This window comes from Geotrypetes seraphini, chromosome 4, assembly GCF_902459505.1.
Source record: "Geotrypetes seraphini chromosome 4, aGeoSer1.1, whole genome shotgun sequence".
NCBI classification, from domain to species: Eukaryota; Metazoa; Chordata; class Amphibia; order Gymnophiona; family Dermophiidae; genus Geotrypetes; species Geotrypetes seraphini.
In genome coordinates, this window is record NC_047087.1 from 100,114,686 (window position 1) to 100,133,013 (window position 18,328).

The 18,328-nt window shown below is 43.2% G+C and overlaps 1 protein-coding gene across 1 annotated transcript in view; it reads left to right on the forward strand.

Moving 5' to 3' along the window:
- LOC117359121 (butyrophilin-like protein 2) overlaps positions 1-18,328 on the forward strand; it is a 37,128-nt gene that overhangs the window by 17,680 nt on the left and 1,120 nt on the right. The window contains exon 4 of the mRNA XM_033941314.1: positions 5,079-5,360. Coding sequence (XP_033797205.1) covers positions 5,079-5,360 — 282 coding nt within the window. The remainder of the gene's footprint in view (positions 1-5,078; positions 5,361-18,328) is intronic.

The following is an 18,328-nucleotide window of genomic DNA, read 5'->3' on the forward strand; positions in this document are numbered from 1 at the left end:
ACGAAGTACGTAAATCTGGTGGAAAAGGTAAGGCCAAGGATTTATCGAAGTTAAGAGACAGCCCTGAATAAAACCCAAATTCAGAGATGAGATCTAGAGCCGCCGGGAGAGAATCTTCAGGTCGGGTAAGAATTAGAAACATATCATCCGCGTACGCCAGAGTCTTAAGTTCGAAGTCACCGACCGAGAGACCTCGGACCTCCGCAAACCCCCGAAGAGTGCATAACAACGGTTCCAAAGAAAGAAGAAACAAAAGAGGGGAGAGAGGGCATCCCTGTCGGGTTCCACGAAGAATAGGGAAAGAGTCAGTACAAGTCCCATTAACAAGCAATGATGCCAAGGGATTGGAATATAGGGAACGCACAGCGTCTAGAAAGAACCCCCCGAGCCCCACATACTCCAAGGTACGAAATAAGAAGGACCAGTGAATACTATCAAACGCCTTAGAAGCATCCAAGCTAACAAACAAGGTCGGAATCCGGAAAGATTGACACTGGGCAAGAGCAAGAAGTACCTTGCGGACATTATGTACAGACTGTCGGCCCCGAACAAAACCTACTTGATCCTCATGGATAAGCTGAGGTAAATGAGGAGCAAGACGATCAGCCAACATACGAGCAAAAAGTTTAAGGTCCACATTGATCAATGAAATGGGACGATAAGATTCCAGCAAATCAGCAGTCTTACCAGGCTTCAAGAGTAAGGTAATAAGGGCCTCATTTGCAAAACGTGGAAAAGAACCATGGGCCGTAGCTGCATCAAAATATGCCAATAAAGGTCCATAAAGTGTCGGAGAAAGGAGCCGATAGAAATCACCCGAGAACCCATCCGGGCCCGGAGCCCGGTCAGAGCGGAGCGATTTAATAGCAGACTCCAATTCAACCGCCCTAAACGGACTATTAAGAGAGGCAATCGCATCCGCTGACAAACGAGGCAACCCAGAAGAGTGAAGATAGTCCGATATCATATCCAAAGAAGCATCTTCCGGAGCTTCATATAACCGACTAAAGAAATCAAATAAGACCCCAGAGATCTCAGAAGTCCGAGACACCACACCTCCGCCCTGGGTACGCAGAGATAAAATCGGCTTCCTGCCAGTCGTAGCGTTAACCAAACGAGCCATAAGACGGCCGGGTTTGTTACCGTAACGAAGGAAACGATGATGATAAAAGGCTTTGCATTTTTGGGAACGAGAATGGAGAAGGGAGTTCAAGGCCACCTGAGTAGACAAGTAGCAGTCCCGAGTCCCCGGAGAAGGGTGAAGAGAAAAGGACCGCTTTGCCAAACGCAAAGCCCGTTCCAGGGTAACAATCCCCTGATTAATACGCTTATGACGAGCACAGAGAAATGAAATGATATGCCCTCTAATCACCGTCTTCCCAGCCTCCCAAAACAAAATAGGATCAGCCATGTGGGAAGCATTATTTGTAGAATAATCGTCCCACTGGGTCTGCAAAAAAGCACGAAATTCCTCATCCTTAGCAAGATAAAAGGGAAACCGCCAAGACGGTGCGCGGAGGTACGTAGGATCCAGGACAACTTCAACCCAAATCGGGGCATGATCCGAAATCGACAAAGGTCCAAGCTCAGCCGAGTGGACAGAAGGAAACAAAGAGGTAGATAAGAAAATATAATCGAGACGGGACCAAGTACCATGGGCACGAGAGAGATGGGTATAGTCACGAACTTCAGGGTGGAGAAGACGCCACGGGTCTACAACCGAAAGTGAGTCACAGAAGTCGGAAAGGAGATGACTCTTAGAACCCAAAGAAGAGGCAGAAGAGCTAGACTTATCCTGATCGGGATGCATCACCAAGTTAAAATCTCCCAAAAGAAGCAGCGGGTCATCAGGAAAGCGAGAACGAAGATGAAGCAATCGCTGTAGAAAGGCTGATTCTCCAGAATTAGGGCCATATACCACAAGGAAAAGATAGGAGCGACCACCCAAAGTAAGGCGAAGAAGCAAGAAGCGACCGTCAGACGACTTATCCAGAACCTGAACACCTATTGGAGAAGACTTACGGACCAGCACTGCAATGCCCCCATGACGGCCCGAAGAAGAAGCAAAAAACACCTCCCCCACCCAAGAACGACGCAACTTAAGATGTTCTGCATCAGTCAATCTAGTTTCCTGTAGACAAGCAATATCAGACCGGTAGCGTTGTAGAGCAACAAGTATTTTGGATCTCTTGACAGGCGACGTGATCCCCCCAACATTCCAAGAGGCAATTCTAAAAGGGGTACTCATAGTTGAAAAGCAGGAAGGAAGCAATGCCAAAAAAGGAAAGGTAGGTGAAAACTACCCCAAGGGCCCAGCCTCCCCCAGAGCAGTAGAAATCGCCAAAAATGCAGTGAACAGAAAAGACCAATAATGAAACATAGCAAACTTAAAAGGTAAATATAGAGAAGGAGGACCCCCCACCCCCCAAAGCCCACCCCTCCCACTCCCAACCCGCCCATCCCAACCCCCCTCTTCCCCCCCAACCCCCCTCCACCCCCCAAAAACAAACCCTCCAAAAACCCCAATATTTATATTTATAAAATGACAATTGTACAGAATATTGTTTCTTTTTATACTTTAATAAAATACGTTCAATATAAAATCATAACTGAGGCTTGTGCAGATGGGATCAGATGGTTTGTGGGGACCGAGCTTGCGGAGATGGGGCGAAAATGTGTTTTTTTAAAATTTCGGTCTTAGTAGTTTGCCGGTCCACAAAATAATTCTTTTATTTCTGCCGGTCCACGGGTGTAAAAAGGTTGAAGAACACTGGTCTATACTCATTCACAATTACAGAGGACAAAAAGAAGGGGGATGAGACTTGTATACTGCTTTTTCTGTGTGGTTACAATCAAAGTGGTTTACATATTTTAGAAAGGTATTTATATTTTTGTACCAGGGGCAAAGAAGTGTTAAGTCTTGGCCAGTCACAAGGAGCTGCAGCAGGAATGTGCTGATAGAATCTTAACTATACAGCTACAGCTCACTGCACAGTCTTGACCATGGATTTTCTCAGGTTTTTGTGCTGAAAGCAAGAACTCCTCTGAGGTTGCCAAGCACTACTGAACGCATGCTGAGTTATTGGCAAATTACAAGAGGCTCCTATTCAGCTAACCCTTACTTCTGTAATCTTAGTATTACCAGTCAGACTCTGTATTTGTTGAACAACTTTCTTTAATAACATGAAATAAAGAATAAACACTCATAATTGATGACTTCAAGGCAGTTCAACTTTCACTGAATCTTCTCACTCTACCAGTTTTCCTATTCAAGCTAGGAGTGTGTCCACACCTTGTGGGAATAACACTGTTCTCCAGACTTAGAGAATCCAAGCTGTGTTAGATTGTTGGAAATAAAGGGTAAAAAAAACAAACCTGGTGGGAGAATAATGCTAAACTAAAGTTCTCATACAACCATGAGGTCTCAAATATGGCAATAGTTCTCTCTCACACTGGAAAAGAAGCATGGGGCTTCAGCTCTGTGGAAGCAGCCTAGCACTCTAGGAGAAGCAAGGCCCTCTGGGGAATTAAGTCCACAAAGCACTATAAGGATGGAGGGGTTAGGTTGAAGCGCCCTTACAAACAGTCTGGTGGTATGATTCTTGCTTTGGGTGCAAGAGGTCCTGGGTTCAATACCCAGACAGGCCCCCAAAATGTAAGGATGGAGGGGTTAGGTTGAAGCGTCCTTACAAATGCCAGGTCCCGAATTCAATACCCTCACAGAAGATTCACCAGGAAGTAAAATCACTGACAAGCACAGCCAGAAGTGATTGCAAAGAGAATATAGTATAGAAATACAGAAAGCAAGATTCACAAAAGTTACATTTACAAATACAGACTGCTTCTGTTCTCTTGAGAATGAGAGAGAAAAACAGCTTCCTGAATAGGTGTGAAGACAAAGAAATAGAGAGAGAGAGAGAAAGGGGGGTGGGGAGGGTGATGTTCCAAGCTTCGGGTTCCAGAGAGAGAAAGAAGGGGGGTTGATGTTGAGAGGGGGCTTTTTATAACAAATAGAATCTATTGAAGTTCAATAGAATCTATTGAAGTTAAGCATCCCCATCCTTAGTAAACTATCTGAAACAATGATTAGCTTCATTGATCAGGAAGGTGAGTGAGGTGTGCTAGACTGGAGTCAAATGTACTTTCCAGTATGCATCTGACAATAGTTTCTGATTAATCTTAGTTATCTGTGCACCTGAACCTATTGTACCTCCTAAGCTGTCCATCCTAAGTATCAGATATTAACACATCTTAACACCTCTTAGCTGTCTTTAGCACCTTTTTACGGTTCATAGTCAGTCACGTGCGAGACACAGGCGCGCTGACAATGGAATGCTGACAATTCAGCACAAGACACCAGCGTGCCGCGGGAAAACTTAGTTTTAAAGAGCTCCGAAGCGGGGGGTGAGTGGGAAACTGTTGGGGGGGGGGGAGGTTGGGGGGTTGGAACCCTCCATTATAGAGAAAATGAAACTTTTTCTGATTTTTTGGGGGGAAAAGTTGCATTTTCTCTATAATGTGGGGGGGTTACATCCCCCAACAGCAGCACGAACAGTATGTAGTAAAGTGGTAGGGGTTCCCTCCACATCCCCCATCAGAGCTCTTTAAAACTAAGTTTTCCCGCGGCGCGTGTGTGTCTTGCGCCTAATTGTCAGCGCTTGATTGTTGGTGCGCTGGTGTCTGGCGCACAATTGTCCTGTCACCCCTTTTTACTGCCAGGTCCTCTAAACACTGATTGAATTAAGGTTGTTGCAATGACATTCCCTAAGGTCAGACATGAATGATATGATCTCCCATAGGCCTTTGCTGACATTGGTTAGGCTAACTGAAAATGCTGATTGCTAGCAATGCTAGGCTGACAAGCACACCTTACTCATTCATCTTAACATAAAACACTTAAATTTGTTCTTATATAAGAAACTGAGCAATAGTGGAGGCAGAACAAGGAACTGAACTCACAACCTCGGGGCGCTGAGGCAGCTATCCTAACCACTAGGACACTCTGACTATTATAATAACTCAGATACCAAAATGAAATGATTTCATATCTTACCTATTTATTCATTGTTTTGCTATAGAGTTAGAGGCTGATGATCCAAAAGTGACTGTGGAACAGAGAAATGGGAAGAAGGTTCTGAAATGTGTCTCCACTGGGCATTATAAGAATCCTCATGTTGAGTGGCATGACAGAGAGAAGAATAATTTGACTGGCAATGCAGAAACTAATATAAGTGAGAAGCAAAGTGACGGCACCAGAACAGTGGAGTCTGTTCTCAACCTTGACATCACACAAAACCAGCACTACTTCTGCCATATCCATGAGGAACATCTGAAGCGATCAATTCGAGCCATCCCCTCAGGTAAGTGCTAATGATAAATGTTCAGTTACAAGCTTTGGAGTTTTCAGGCAGAGCTATTCAGAGGTGAGGAGAGGACAGGGACATAGCATTCGGGGCGGGGATGAGGACAAACTTTGTCCCCTTATCATTCTCTAGAAATAACCCCCCCCCCCCCCCCGAGTTCTGAGGAAGAACCATTTCTAGGGGATTATATATCTAGGGTTACCACATGACTCCCTTTGATTTAATGGTCTAAGAGTCCTCTCCTAATGTTTCCTATATCAGAGATTTGTAATGTCAGGTCCCTGAATTAACTTAAGGCTTCTCCCCTCTGCCACGTTAGTCAGCCTTAGCCCATCCCTCACTCACTATGCTTTTGCTTGCGTACAAGGATTCTGGCTTTATTTCTGCTTCTAACCAATCCTCATATTCATACAGCAATCACTCATTAAACAGTCCCTCATAAGGACATTAATACTTTAGACCAGTGGTCTCAAACTCGCGGCCCGGGGGCCACATGCGGCCCGCCAGGTACTATTTTGAGGCCCTCGGTATGTTTATAATAATCACAAAAGTAAAATAAAAAAGTTTCTTGATCATATGTCTCTTTAGCTATAAATTACAATATTATTATTAAGACTTAGCCAAAAGGAAAGATTTATAAACTATAGAGTTTTACCTCATGCAAAATTGTCATTTCTTTAATAATGAAACACTACAAAATATACGAGAATGGATAGAAACCTCAAATGTTGTACAACCAATACAGGAACAGGTTTCAACACACAACTAAGAAAATTTGTTGTTATTATTAAGAGGAAAAGACCTCAGATTCCTGCACCACCAAAGAATATAAACTCAAAAGTGGTAAATAGCAGGGACAGGATTTTTATCATCAGTCAAAAACCTCTTTTAACTGATTTAAAAAAAAATACTTAAATTCAGTGGATTAGGCACTTTGTCATTCTTCAAAACAATCAGCTATAACGTTAATGCACTTATCTTTAATGCTGAGAAGAGCCCGACGGGACCCATTTCGCCGAAATTTGGCTACATCGGGGGACGTTTTTTGAAAACTTCAAAAGAATAAAGTGCAATCACATATAAAGTATAGATAAAGTAGCTGTTAAAACATTCAATAGAAATAGTACTCACTGCGTTCAGATTAACTGCTACTGCATATCAAAAATGGCACCGGTAATTTACTGAACGCCATGCATGCGCACTTATGCTCTGCTCAAATGATGTCATACGTCAGCTGATGATGCTGACTAAAGATCTCAATGAAGGGTCTGTAAAAACAACCGTCAAAAAAAAGGAATTCCAACCCACAGTATTGTTAAGTCTGTGTGGTTTTAATGCATTAACTATTTTTTTCTGAGGCCCTCCAAGTACCTACAAATCCAAAATGTGGCCCTGCAAAGGGTTTGAGTTTGAGACCTCTGCTTTAAACCATCCTCTGTTATACAACAAACTTCATTCCCTTCCCCCACACAGTGCTTTACTGACTCATGCTTAATTCGGATATATCATCCATGGCTTCGGGGCTCCACTCCATTTCCTTCCCCTCAAAGGCATCTCCCTCTGTCTCTATAAGGGACTCCTCATCCTCTGAAGCAATGGACATACACTTCACCCTCCGTATTTGCGGGGGTTCGGGGCAGCCGGCCCACAAATATTAAAAAACCGCAAATAATATTCGGGCTAGTTCTGCCCCTAACCCCCGCTTCCCTTGGCTATTTTAAGCCCTGAAAGCCTCCCCTTAAGCCTTACCTGGTGGTCTAGCGGGTTTTCGGGGCAGGAGCGATCTTCTTACGCTCCTGCCCCATGCAGATCGCTCGCAGGAAATGGCTGCCTTGAGCTCCCATAATCTCTTGAGCCATTTCTTGTGAGCGATCTGCATAGGGCAGGAACGTGGGAAGATCGTTCCTGCCCCAAAAACCCACTAGACCACCAGGTAAGGCTTAAGGGGGGGGGGGGCTTACAGGGCTTAAAATAGCCTGAAAAATGAAAATGTAGTTTTTGATCTAAAACTACGAATAAGCGAATCCGTAGATACGGAATTCGTGAATACGGAGGTGGAAGTGTACTTTGCTCTTGAGCAGTGTTTGGCCAGGTCTGCTGAGAGAGCCCTTTCCTTCCAGCTAGTTTCTGCCTGGCAAGTAAAGTTCTGTCAGCATGGCTGTGTTTTGGGGTAGAAGGTTTGTCAGGTGAAGGCAATGAGGCTGAGTTTCTACCCTCATGCTCCCTGCTCTGTGAGGTTCTTACTTCCCTCCAAGTTCCTGATTGTTTCCATGTGTTTGATTTATCCAGCTGTAAAACCTTCAGTTGTGCTCTGAGCACATTCTGCTTTCCAACCACACCTCTTTCTTTAACCCTTGCTGTGCCAGATTGTCTGACCTGAGATCTAACCTGAGAAGCTAGCAGGAGATTTGTAAATGGAATTATAGGGGGACTGGAACAGGCATTCTGTTCTTCTCTGCCGTACCCACTCTGTTCTGCCCTGCCTGTCTGTCCTTAGCACTGGGAACAGAGTTAATGGGCAAGTTCCTTGGCTTAGGAATAGGCACATTTTCTTTAGTGGCAGGATTTAAAGCAGACTTCACCATCATAAGACATATCCTGCCTGCCTGATAAATCACCTGTGTGGGGCTATCTGGGGACATTCAGCGGCATTGTCCAGTTACGTACCACTCAATATCTGCTCTAATCTCTTTTCTACAAACTGGCTATATTGTGGAAAATCTGGGGGCGGAGTAGGCACTTAAAGTAGGTTAAAGGAAAATATTTAGCACAGTCCTATCTTTATTTGGTTTCATTTGTCCAAGTAAGTGTTGTATATTTAAGGTGACCATACGTCCCGTTTTGAATGGGCCCGTCCCGTTTTCAGACCCCCTGTCCCGTTGTCCCCACACACAGCTTCGGGACGCCGAAATGTCCCGTTTTCAGGGACAGCATCCTGAAGCTGTGCTTGGGGACAACGGGACAGGCGATCACTTCCTGTCCCTACCTGCCGCACAAAAAAAAAAGCCTCCCTTCTTTCTTTCCCCCGGTCCGCTGCTATCTTACTGCCCTGCTGCTAAAGCAGACACAAAATCTTCTTTCCAACGTCAATTCTGACGTCGGAGAGGACGTTCTGGGCCAGGCAGGCAGTGAGTGGCTGGCCCAGAACGTCCTCTCCGACATCAGAATTGAAGTCAGAAAGAAGACTTCGTGTCAGCTTTAGCAGCAGCAGCAGGGTGGTAAGATAGCAGCGGACCGGGGGAAAGGAAGGGGGGAGGCTTTTTTTCACGCGGCAGGGAGGGAAGGAGGTAGGTAGGCAGGCAAGCAGACTGGCTTCGGGGGTGGGGGTGGGACAAAGTGTGGAAGGCAGTGAGGGACATAGGAAGGGGGCACTAAAGACATGGGAAGGAGGCACTAAAGACATAGGAAGGAGGTACTGGGGGCACTAAAGACATAGGAAGGGACACCAAGGACATAAGAAGGGGCACTAAGGACATAGGAAAGAGGAACTGGGGGCACTAAGGACATAGGAAGGAGGTACTTGGGACACTAAGGACATAGGAAGGAAAGAGGGAGGGAATAGAAAGGGACAATTCTTGGGCCTGAGTGCAGAAAGAGATGAAAGAAAGGATGCACAGTCAGAAGGAAACGCAACCAGAGACTCATGAAATCACCAGACAGCAAAGGTAAGAAAAATGATTTTATTTTCAATTTAGTGATCAAAATATGTCAGTTTTGAGAATTTATATCTGCTGTCTATATTTTACATAGTAACATAGTAGATGACGGCAGATATTTTGCACTATATTTGTCTATTTTTCTATAGTTACTGAGGTGACATTGCATGTTTTAAAGTCATCTGCCTTGACATCTTTGAAACCCCCCAAATATAAATGATAATTAACATTTTCTCTCTATATAGTGAGCTTTGTAGTTTTTAAAAATTTTATGGTTACCATTAAGAATTAATAATATATTATGTGTACATGAAAAATGAATGGAAGAAATTGGGGGTGGGATTGTGGCGGGGCTAGGGTGGGATTGGGGTAGGGCTAGGGCGAGATTGGGGGCAGGACTGATAATTAATAGATGTCCCCTTTTGATGAAAAAAATAAATGGTCACGGATGTATAGTTACCCCATACAAGTTTTTAACGTAATGTTCACCGCCTAGAAGACCGATTGGGCGGTTTATAAAATTCTTAAATAAACTTGAAACTTGATGTATATTGGACTTATAGCCTGGCATTGAATATCCAAGTATAAAGCCACCAGTACAGCAAAAGATGAAGTGGACCGAAAAGTTGAAATTGAATAAATTTATTAACTGTGAACAATCGTAAAATAGTCTCTACCAGCTCTGACATGGCCATGTTTTGCTCTTGAGGTTGGGGGATGTGATTCAAGAATTCTTTAGCCTCTTCCAAATATGTAAAATGGACATGCAGCTTTGTGGGGTATAGCTAAGAAAACAGAATTAAGCTCTGCACATACTGGGACCATTTTATTCATTCCTGTGCCACTTTAGCTGAATAGTCATGTGGCCATTATATTCTTGTGAATACTGGCGCCAAAAAGCATAGAAGATATTTATATCCTTTTGAGGGACCATTTAATGAATGAGTAATTGATGTATGAATGTGAAGATTGGTTAGAAGCAGAAATAAAGCCAGAATCCCTGTATGCAAGCCAAGCATAGTGAATGGGGGATGGGCTAAGGCTGACTAACATGACAGAAAGGAGAAGCCTTAAGTTAATTCAGTGACTTGACGTTACTCATCTCTGATATAGGGAACACTGGGAGGGGAATCTTAGACCATTAAATCAAAGGGGGGTTTGATTCCCAGCCCCAATTGAGATAAAGGGCAAAGACTGATCAAGGACACAGCTCCTGGTCTTGAACTTCTCACATATAAAAGGATCACAAGGGCCTTCCAATCCCTGTTTTTCCAGGAGCCATGACTTGAAAATGGGGAGTAATTCTGAGTCTGTCTCTTTTCCGTTTTCTCTATAATGGAGAGTTCCAACCCCCCAAACCTCCCCCCAACAGCTGCGCGAACACTATGCAGTAAAGTGGGGGAGTTCCCCACTCACACCCCACTTCGGAGCTGAATTGTCTGCCCTCCATTGTCGGCGCACTGGTGTCTCGCACGCGATTGACTTTGAACCATATAAAACTCCCATCTAAACTTAGCAGCCAGCTATGAAATATATAACTGCTCGAGCTTTTCCTTATAGAACCTCAGTGTGTCATTTTCCCAGTTTTTTCTATGCTCACTGTGAACCACGTCCATTATGTTCCTTGTCCAGAAAGCCACAGAGAATCATGATTCCCTCCATAATCCAGTAGATGTGCACTCTAGGTCTGGCCACTAGGTGTCCCCATTGATCAATGGTCAGGATTTGCTCATACTGGGTAATGAATACTCTGTGTATTTTACTAAAGATTAATCTGTTATCTGTGATTGCCACAGGAGCCGTTTTATTCCTATGGGCCTTGTTGCAGATAACATATGCTAATTTTTAGTAAAAGTCTCTTACCTTATTTTTAGTTGACAAAATCTTGTATACAGTGGAACCTTGGTATGCGAGCATAATTCGTTCCAGAAGCATGCTCGTAAACCAAAGTGCTTGTATATCAAAGTGAGGGAAACTGGGATGATTCCTTACACATCCTATAAAGACCCCCCCACCCCGAGGTCACTGGCGTGCTTCCTTCCCACCCTACCCCATCCCCAAAAGATATCCCCCCCCCCGAAGGCCACTGGCGCACTTCCACCCCACCCTTGGGAACCAGCTTCCCCCACCCACCCCCATGGCCCAACCTTCTGGCTCCCACTCTGTCCGAGATTCTCATGAGCGTCAGAGCAGTTACAATCCGCTGCCGGTGCTAAAACCCGCGCTACGCATTAGTAAAAGAGGGGGAAAGTGACTGTATTTATGTCTGCTTTTGGGTTTTTTGCTTGCTTCTGAAATATTTTCTTCATAAATTAGACCAAAGAGTAAACTGAAAATTGTTTTGAAAAATTGAAATGCACTGTTTTGCCACAGCATTCTTCTGACAGTACCACAGAGCTACTTGAATATCTTAGAATATTTTTTGCACACATCAAAGGGCTGTCACCAAAGTTGAGCCCGTTGATGGAAGATTTACTGCTCAAACGGACTCTTTTACAAAGCCACGCTAGCGGCTGCCGCACGGCAACAGCCCCGAAGCCCTTTAAATCTCTGTGGGCTTCGGGGCCGTTAGCGCGGCTTTGTAAAAGAGGCCGTAAACCGTTTAGTTAAAATAGTAACATAGTAAATGACGGTAGATAAAGACCTGAACGGTCTATCCAGTCTGCCCATTAGTGATACTCATTTAAAAAATACATGATTTGATTAACTTTTTTTCTTCGTTGATACTTCTGGACTGTTGACTGTAAAGTCTGGTATTGTCCCTTGCTGCAGATAGTACTAAGCAGGACTAGTGGGTGAGTATAAGATGCCCTAGGTCAGGGGTGCCCACACTTTTTAGGCTTGCGAGCTACTTTTAAAATGACCAAGTCAAAATGATCTACGAACAATAAAATTTTTTAAAACCCCAAAGCACACTGTACGCAGAGAAAATGTTAATTATCATTTATATTCCAGGGTTTTTTCAAAGAGGTTAAGGCAGATGACTCTATGCAATGTCACCTCAGTAACAACCATACAAAAATAGACAAATATACCCCCTCCCTTTTTACTAAACCACGATAGCAGTTTTTAGCGCAGGAAGCTAAATGCCCTGCACTGTTCTTGACACTTTTGTAAAACTTGGGCACCCTTTGACAATTTCTGTAACCGCTTTTGAGGTTTTAAAAAATCTTTGTGTAGTTTGCAGCTTGACCGCATACTTAAGTAATTATCTATATAGATATGCATATATCATATATTGCTTGTAAATATATGTTTATGTGCTTTTATTGTTAACTTTAAAAATGCAATAAAATCTTTTTTTTTTTAAACCCCCCGAACAAACAACTCTAATCATATTTCACCTCTAACAAATCTAACCCATTCTAAACCCTATCAAACTGGCTAGACATTGTCAAAGGCAGGACATCTCTTGGTATAGTTCAGCTCATTTCTGCTGCATTTCTTTTTAGTAGCCACATTCCATCAAAACAGAGTTTCTGAGCCAGCCTCTTTTCAACAATAACACAGCATTTTATTATGGTTTCCAATAGTAAACATAGTCTTAGCTTAGACAGACAATTTACCCATACCACACTCTGGCTAGTGGTTTTCCACACTTTATCCACATAGACTTTCATTAGGGCTTCCTTCTCCCTGGGCTAGGGACCTCTCTCTCTCTAGGCTAGGGCTCTTCCTCTTGCTCTCTGCTTGTCCTGCCCCCCCCCTTCTGCTTCCTTCTTTCTAACTTCAGGAGTTCTCACATTGATTTATTTGAGATTTACTATACTGCTACAATTGGCAGTGTAGGGCTAAATGGTTCATGAGCTAGTCAAAGTTTAGGAAAGGAATGCCAACTGGTATGATAGGAAAGCAGATCAAACAGACCAGGAGATCATTCATACAATAGGAGTGGGAAAGATAAATTTACATAACAGATAAGAAAGATAATTAACAGCAGGAAGCAGGGGGAGGTCAGAGGTCTGGTGTCACAGGGGTAGGTCCTTAGGGAATATCAGGTATTATAGGCCTTGAAATTTCTAAAAGAAATAGTAATGAATTTTGTCTACTACAGCCCACTTCAATGCCAGGAATTCCAGCTGGTGAGCTGGATATTTCTTTTCAGGTTCAGATAATTTTTGTCTAGTAAAAGTGATAGGCCTTTTACTCTCTGGTCTGGATACTCCTGGTACAATACTGTACCCAAAGCTTCTTGGCTAACATCTGTATGCAGAATATAGGGCAGTCAACTGTCGGCGAAAGCCAACACTGGGGCGTTCCATCAAACAGTGGATAATCTTCTTAAAAGTCTCTTCACACTCTATGTCCATCTGGATCCAAAAGGTTCTGATGGTTTGACGTATGGTAGCCATGACTTTTGGGTTTTGCCTCCTCCTTTCTTTTCAGGCGGGTCACCTTTTGTGAGCTCAGTCAATAGATGATACTATTCCTGAATAATTTTGTATGAACCTTCTATAGTAGCCATAAAATCGTAGGAATTATCTGAGGGCTTTCAAATCAGTAGGTAATCTGTCCCAAGTGGCAACTGCTGCAATCTTATCTGGATCCATAGCTATACCTCTTTCAGACACAATGTATCCCACATACTTCACTTGAGGCAGGCAGAATTGGCATTTGTCTATGACAGCTTGAGCCCTTGTGTCTCCAGGCTGTCAAAGATCTGCATCAGTCTCACCTCATGTTCTTCCAAACACAATGAGGTCATTGAGGTAAACCAACACTTCAGGAGATTCATGTCTCCAATCATCCTTTCCATGAATCTTTGGAAGGTACTCAGAGTTCCTGTGATTCCTTGGGGCATCCGTTCAAATTAGTAAAACCCCAGTAATCAGATGAAAGCTCTCTTCTCTTTATCACTCTCTTTCATAGGTATCTGGTAGTATCCACTCCTCAAGTTTAAAACTTAGAACCATTTTAGACAGTCTAGCTTTAGTATATGCTTTAGACCAGGGATCTCAAAGTCCCTCCTTGAGGGCCGCAATCCAGTCGGGTTTTCAGGATTTCCCCAATGAATATGCATTGAAAGTAGTGCATGCACATAGATCTCAAGCATATTCATTGGGGAATTCCTGAAAATCCGACTGGATTTCAGCCCTCAAGGAGGGACTTTGAGACCCCTGCTTTAGACAGTCCAGCACATCATCAATTCTTGGCAATGTGTACTGGTCTGGTCTGGTCTTTTTGTTCAATATTTGGTAGTCTATACGCATGCGTATAGACCCATTCTTCTTCTTAGTCACTATAGGTAAGGCATATGGATTTTGAGACTCTGATGATTCCCACATCCAATAGCTCTCATCGGTTCTTTCTAATATCATCTATGTCTCCTGGTGCCAACTGCCTTGAAGGGATGAGGATCATAGCAGAGGTATGGGATGTTCTACTTCTTTGGCTAAGCCTACATAAAGATATAAAACTAGCCTTACTGGGTCAGACCAATGGTCCATCTAGCCCAGTAGCTCGTCTTCACAATGACCAATCCAGATCACTAGTACCTAGCAAAAATCCAAATAGTAGCAAAATATGTTGAGAATGCATTGCTTCTGTTTAAGAGCTACTGTATCAATCTATCCTTCTGATAAGAAGGAAGAGGTGAGTCCCCAAAAATGTACAATGATGGATTGATTTTTGGTGGTGATGCCTTTTTCTGAGAACAGCCTGCAGTGATGGATTCCACTCTATATACATTGGCTATTTGTGATCCCTTTTCTAAAGTGATTTCATTCTTGCATTAATTTCTTACATAGACTACATGTCGGAAAAAAATTTCTCTTGTATTAATAATCCACCAGAGAGAGTACTCTCAAGAGGAGCATCCATCATCAATTGTTACTTCTTCATCTTCGGAGTAAGCTATACTTGGCTGGTAACTGAGGTTACTATTCCAGGCAGCAGTTTTAATGGTTTGGGGGAAGCATGCTAAATGGTCTAAATTTTCTTCATGGGCCTGAGAGCAGTGCTTTAAAATAAGCCTCTTTGAGTAGTGGATAGTTAGTTAAACACATTGATATAGTCAAGACCCACCATCTCCTGGCACTTTGGGCGAATCTCCCTAACAAGATAGCATTAGTATTGATGATGATTGGAGTGCTGTCCCTTCCTCAAGCTTCTGTTAAGCAAGCCACATTATTCATCTGGCAGGTAGTTCAGGGATTTTCTTTGCCCCTACCAAAGCCAGATTTACTGCCTCTTGCTCCTTTTCATCTATGATCTCTTTGAGCAAGTATAAAAACCCAGGACAAATTTTTTTTTTTTTTTTTACTTCTCATGGAGCCTCAGATGCATGATCATTCTGTCAGCATGGGGAGCACCTCTTACTAGTTATTCTATCATGGCAGAGTTTTTTCTTGCTAGGCTATCCTTTCCGACTACTATCTTGAGCACAGCTTTTAGCCTCCAGAGATAATCTGAAAGTTATTCTCCCTCTTTTTGACATGTGCTTCTAAATCTAAAATACAGGTCAGGCCTACTTTTTTGCAAAATGTACTCTTCCTCAGCTGAAGCTTGGGGATTTTCAGCTTTTACAGTCCTAAAAATCTCTATAGCTGGACCCCTTAGGTTTTTGCCTGTTTGCCTTCTTTTTTCCATGGCAGGGTACTCCCGGACCTGCACCATCTGGGTAGCTTGCTCCATCTAATTTTTATAATCACCTTCTCCAGGTCACAGGAAGTCTGCCTGAAAAAGTTCTTAGTCTCTTATAGACAGGTTTTTTTTTCTTGAGTCTTGATTATTTTCTAGTACCCTTCCTATTGCTAGTATAATGGAGGAAGTGTCACTAGAAAGTTTCTCCGAGCCTGAACATTGGTTTATTGTCAGCTAGTGTTCTGCCTTGCTAATTTAAGAATTCAATGATTTCCTCCTCTAGAGTGTTATCCTCTCTCTGTTTTAAGGGACCACAAGCTTCGTTCACTGCTAGAATTTTCCAGGGTGTGGTCTCAATGTCTGCTATAATTTCCTCTTTAAGGTTCCTAGGGTCTGTGTTATGAGGGCATACACACAGGACTAGTATTTTTTCCTGTATGGAATCCCTCATCCTACTTAGGATTTTTATATTTTCTACTTTTAGTTTTCTCTGTGTCTGAATTTCTTGGGAACCAATTCCCAAAGGAACCTTTTCCAACAGAAAGACCCTTACAGAATCAGTTCCCTCTCCTGAACACCAATTTAGTAAAATTTGCCTTGCCATTTTCATAGTAATATCCAAAAGCACATAAACCACAGTTTGTTTCAAACCTTTTCCTTTTGTTTATTTTATTTTCAAATCCCTGCCAGTTTGACACACTGGTATAGCAACCAGTGGGCTCCACAGTGGTTAGAGTGGAGTACAGCAAAATATACCAAAATTAAGGTAAGTTCTTTGGAATAGGTCCTTGATGTTGAGCATCATTTGTATAACCTCTGGCCTCCTAGGATATCCTGTGGCTGGTTATGTACACAGGAGGCAGGCAGGTTATCAGGTATTCAGGAATGCCTGGATGGAAGGCCTTGAAAGTTAACATTAACACTTTGTAGATAATTCTCTGAGATTTTAACAAATGTGATATCTGATCAAATCTCTTCCATGGAACCATATTCTCCTTTGATTGGCAGCTATAAGGTTAAGGAATCTAGAAGTATTTCCCATTAGGGGTCCTCCCTGTTTCCTAGGGGACACTAAAACCCCTTTCAATCATTGATATTTCAATTTAGGTTTTTTCTCCTCCTGAGTTCTCAATCCCTCCTGGGGTTAACTTACACTACACAAGTAGGAGAAGTAGAATAGGTTCATTGGGACCTTTTTTTTAAAATACCACAACATGATGTAATTCCTACTCACAAGAACATAAGAATATTCTTACTGGGTCAGACCAACGGTTCATCATGCCCAGTAGCCCATCCAAGTCACTTGTCCCTAGCCCAAGCCTAAAGAGTAGCAACATTCCATGCTACCGATGCAGAGAAAGCAGTGGCTTCCCCCATATAAGCACATAAGCATTGCCTCTGCTGAGTCAGACCATAGGTCCATCACGCCCAGCAGTCCGCTCCCGCGGTGGCCCCCCAGGTCAATGACCTGTAGTGATCTATTTCTTTACTACTCTATTAATTTACAGCCTTCTGTACTGTATAGTAACCCTCTAATTGTACCCATGGATCCCCTTTTCCTTCATGAACTCGTCCAATCCCCTTTTGAACCCCAAAGTCGTACTCTGCTACACCACATCCTCTGGAAGCGCATTCCAGGTGTTCACCACCCTCTGTGTGAAGAAGAACTTCCTAGCATTTGTTCTGAACCTATCTCCCTTCAGTTTTTTTGAGTGCCCTCTAGTTTTTGCTGCCCCTGCTAGTCTGAAGAATCTGTCCCTCTCTACCTTCACAATACCCTTCATGATCTTATGAGTTTCTATCATATCCCCTCTAAGTCTTCCCTTTTCCAGGGAGAAGAGCCCCAGCTTCTCCAGCCTCTCAGCATATGAGAGGTTTTCCATGCCCTTTATCATTTTTGTCGCTCTCCTCTGGACCCTCTCGAGAATTGCCATATCCTTCTTAAGGTACGGCGACCAATACTGAACGCAGTACTCCAGATGCGGTTGCACCATCGCCCTATACAGCAGAAGGATAACTTCCTTGGTTCTGGTAGTGATACCGTTTTTGATAATGCCCAACATTCTGTTTGCCTTTTTTGAGGCCGCAGCGTACTGTGCCGCTGGCTTCATTGTTCTATCTACCAAAACCCCCAAGTCCTTTTCTAGGTTGTCTTCCCCCAGTACCATCCCCCCATTGTGTAGTTGTACATCGGGTTCCCTTTCCCTATGTGCATAACTTTACATTTTTCTACATTGAAGCTCATCTGCCATTTATTTATCGATCCACTTGTACCCATTCTACTCCAATCATATTCAGAGATATCAGTCAAAGCCAAACATATGGAATAGCTATACTCAACTATAAAAGAACTATGCAAAATTCAACCCACCCACTCTAGCATAATGGATTAACCTTACACTAACGGAAACCGTAGTCCTGTTGTGCTCAAACAGAATCAGTCACAAAACCCAAACCCTGGGGTGGCAGTAGAGGGATGTGGGCCATGTGCAGAAACTCATTCTGGGGCCTCCTTTGTATAAGTCAGTAGGAGCCAAAAAGTGGGGTCATGTGTGTGTGAGAAACACAGTTGCTCATTGGTAGGGCGAGTCCTGTCCAAAACTACCCTGTGAAAAAGAACCCAGATTCAGCTATTAACGAAGCCAAACCCCAATTAAACATAAGGTTAAAGTAATACCTTGGAGAATGAGAACTGCATGTTAGTACTGAGGAATAAATATGTGTAGC